General features: G+C 55.7%; 1 protein-coding gene across 1 annotated transcript; it reads left to right on the top strand.

The window, feature by feature from the left end:
• Window positions 1-254: 254 nt before the first annotated feature.
• LOC114818506 (uncharacterized) lies at window positions 255-2,976 on the top strand (the record flags this gene model as incomplete). The annotated part of the gene is given in 2 exon segments (XM_029084656.1): window positions 255-1,628; window positions 1,631-2,976. Coding segments are annotated over 2 exon segments (2,720 nt in total), but the record flags the coding sequence as incomplete, so codon positions are not given.
• Between the last annotated feature and the right edge of the window lie 460 nt (window positions 2,977-3,436).

The raw sequence follows: 3,436 nt of genomic DNA, 5'->3' as shown, positions 1-3,436 counted from the left end.
AATCATCGCTCTGCCTAACAAGAGAGAGACGAGGATGTCTTTGAGCGTTGCCTTGCTTTGAACCGAAGCGTTTGTCGTGTGTGTGGTGTATGCTTTACAGCACTGTCACAGCATTAACCAGGAGGACTGTTTTGTCTTCCCTCCACAGCCTGGAAGTGTCTCCTCAGGTAGAAACCAGCTCAGATGCTCCTTCTCATTTTCCTCCCTGCTCCCCTGCCCAGTTTTCTCCTGCTGCTGTAGCTCATCTCGCTAGCATGCCAAGCTCTAACCTCTCTCCCGCTATTGGAGACAGTCAATCCGGATGCTTGTCCCCTACCAACCCATTCCTCAACTCCCTGCAGAACAATCCCTTCTTTGAGGAACTCCTCGCTGATCAGGTACTAAATTCTCCTTCACCTACTCACTTTTTCTCTAGTTTCCCGTCTGGGCCACATGCTTCAACAGAGGTCGTTGGGAGTTTATATTCCTCTGAGGATTACAGTCCCTCTGCCTCCCTAAGACATAAAGAACCAGAGAAGGAATCTCCAACCAAAAGCATTGGCATCCCCGTTCCAGAAACAACACCTCCATCACAAGGAGACCTTCCTCCTCCAGATGAGAAACCTGCTGTCCCTCCTCCCCTCTCAGAGTGGGATGACACCTTTGATGCCTTTGCAACCAGCAGGCTCAAACCAGAATTGAAGAAGGAGAACTTCTTTGCTTCAGTGGCAGCAGAGGGCATGGCTTTTATCGATGATCCTGATGCAGCCAGCCCGACAGAGAGATCAACCGAGCCGGCTGGTGGGAAAGGGACAAAGATATTTGAAAAGGTTGATTCACAAATGGGCAGTGAAATGTCTGCAACTCTACGTTCTTGGACAAATTTCTCTGGTTTAGATGTGGGGGCAAATTTGGTGAGCACAACCCAGGAAGCGACGGTGATCGAGGATGTGCTGAGCCCTGTGTCTGCGGGGTCGATGGGAAGGAGGAGGAAGAGCAGCACACCCACGGTTTGGACGGCAGCCTTTGCATCGGGAAATTCAGGGGAAAAAGAGGTTTCCACACCACTAACTGCTGAAAATAGTGATAGGGAGGAAGGAGATGGGAATGAGGAGGAACCTTCTAGTGCAGGGACAAATGGATGGATGACCATAGCCACCGAAACGGCTCCTGACCCATCAGAGAGCACCCAAAACGTGGCTGAGCAGGAGCGCGTGGGTCAGGAGAGCGCGTTGCTCTTCCTCAGCGAAGGCACCTTTGAAGCGAAGAGCGGATCTCGTGCTGCCGCTTGTGTGTTGCCCAGAAGCACCTTCACCCCTGAACCCATCTCTGAAACCTTGCCAGGTAGCAACGTGGCAGCCGTGCCCCCGCGGGTGCTCGCAGATGTGGCAGCACGACGCTTCCCCGTGGCCTCAGAGCCAGGGACAGAGCCCCAGCGTGCTGGGAATGAGGAGGACACCTTTGACATACGGACTTCAGTCTACCAGCTCCAGGCTAGCATGAAGCTCGAGGCCAGTGAGAACCGTGTGAAGCTCAGCTCTGACATCCGTGAGAGGCACGTTGTCCTCTCTCCATGGACAGGTACCCAAGAGAGGGAGGAGATGGCAGCCGGCTCAGCCGTGCCACCCCCCAAAACTCCAAGGGGGGTCGGTTCGCAGCCGCGGGTGGTGGAGGGGACAGCGAGGAAGATGCTGCTTGTGACCCACAGCGAGGCAACGAGGAACAATGGGAAGACGTGGAGAACCCAAAGGCAGATGTGGAGCTGCCAAGGAGCCATCTGAGCAGTGTGCCCTCTGTCCCAGCGTCTCCCAGTCCGCCCGCACTGGGAGGGGACGGAGCTGAAGCTGGGAGTGAGTTCCCAGTTTCTGAGGATGCTGAATCTGCCACTGGGGACTCAGCAGCTAATTTGGAGGCGAAAGCTGATGAGCTGGCAAAAAGAGACACCTCTTTGAGGGAGGAGCAGTCAGAGATGAATGAGGCAGATGCCGCTGAGCAGTTTGAGACTTGCCCATCGAAGTTCTCCCTAGATGGGTTAGGCCAGTTGGATGCTGAGGAGAGCTGGAGCCAACCAGGTGCTGCAGACGGTGCCGAGTGGGAGATGGTCTCCAAACAGGAGCCGTTCCCTGAGGAGCTCAGTACATCAGGACTAAACCCACCTTCCAAACTAGATCCCAGCCAGCCAGAAACCTACTGGACAGCTCTGGAAGAGCAAGAGGCAACTGGTCACCCTGCGGGTCTCAGCTCAGCAGCACGACCCCAAAGGTTAGCATGTGGGGAGAGTCCACCCCAGCCAGAGCCAGCATGGGGTGATGGTGAGGGGTGGCATGGACCAGCAGCTGGGCGAACAGGAGGCCAGGCTGAGCCTTGTGCCCCTGTGACAGTGGCTGGTCCTCCTCAGGAGGCAGAGCAGGGCAGACCCCCCACCAGTGAGCCCGAGGGGCCGTGGCGCCGATGCTCGGCAGACAGCAGGATAGACTTCAAGAAGGCTGATTTCTGGAAGCCAGATAGGGTGGAAGAGAGGCACGAGCAGGACACTTCAACCCCAAGAAACCCCTTTGCTCCAGCACTCAGCCCAAACACCCCAAGCAATCCCTTTGTGGAGAAACCACCAGATCCCATCCCTGTTCAAGCTGTGCTGCCCGAAAGGTTTGATCAGGGAGGCTTCAGCTTCACCAACCTCCATCAGGAAGCTCTTGGGCAAAGCTTCCAACCTACTAACCTCCCTGAGGACCTGCTAGGCAAGCCTCCTTTCCTGCATGACAGCCAGCCCTTGGCCTTCTCCACCCCTTTCCTTGTGGCTGCAACTAACCCTCAACAGTTTGATTTCCCTTCCCCTGTCGCGTGTCCCCCCAGCAGCGGGGTCTCTGCCGCGACCAGCCGCGCAACCGCCCAGCCCTGCCCTTTGCCGCAGTCCGGTGACACACAAGCTTCAGCGCTCGTGGTTTTGCCCAGGGAGACACAGCCAGCTGAGAAGTCCTTTTTCCAGCAGATGACCAGGTGAGCACTCCGGGGAAGGCGAAGGGTGTGTTATTTGGTAGAGGTGAACCCTGTCTCCCTTCTGCTCTTATCGGGTGGACCCCGGCTCAGCGTCGGCAGCTCACGGTTGTGCTGATTCCGAGGAGGCCACTCCACGTGTTGCTCTAGGTCCTTTTCTCTCACCTTCCCATGATCCCAAAAGAGTCCAGCTTGAAGCCTTCACTCTCTTGGATCATGGTGGGGAATGGCCACCTGCTGTCCTGTGTTTCCCTTAAACTAAGGCAAACAGTTTGACACATCCAAAACCTGCCCCAGCTGAAAATTCAACCGCAGCAGAATTATTGCATCCGCATGTCACTCGGTTGCTAATTTTGGCTCCATCATCTTCCCTGTGCTTGCAAAATAGGTGCCTTTTCCACATCTACCAGGAGAGCTTCCAGCTGTTCGTGCTCTCATGAGTTCCTCCATGGCATGTGCACAG

Source organism: Antrostomus carolinensis, unplaced genomic scaffold, assembly GCF_000700745.2.
Source record: "Antrostomus carolinensis isolate BGI_N321 unplaced genomic scaffold, ASM70074v2 scaffold45264, whole genome shotgun sequence".
NCBI lineage: Eukaryota > Metazoa > Chordata > Aves > Caprimulgiformes > Caprimulgidae > Antrostomus > Antrostomus carolinensis.
This window is presented reverse-complemented; position numbering and strand designations above follow the sequence as displayed.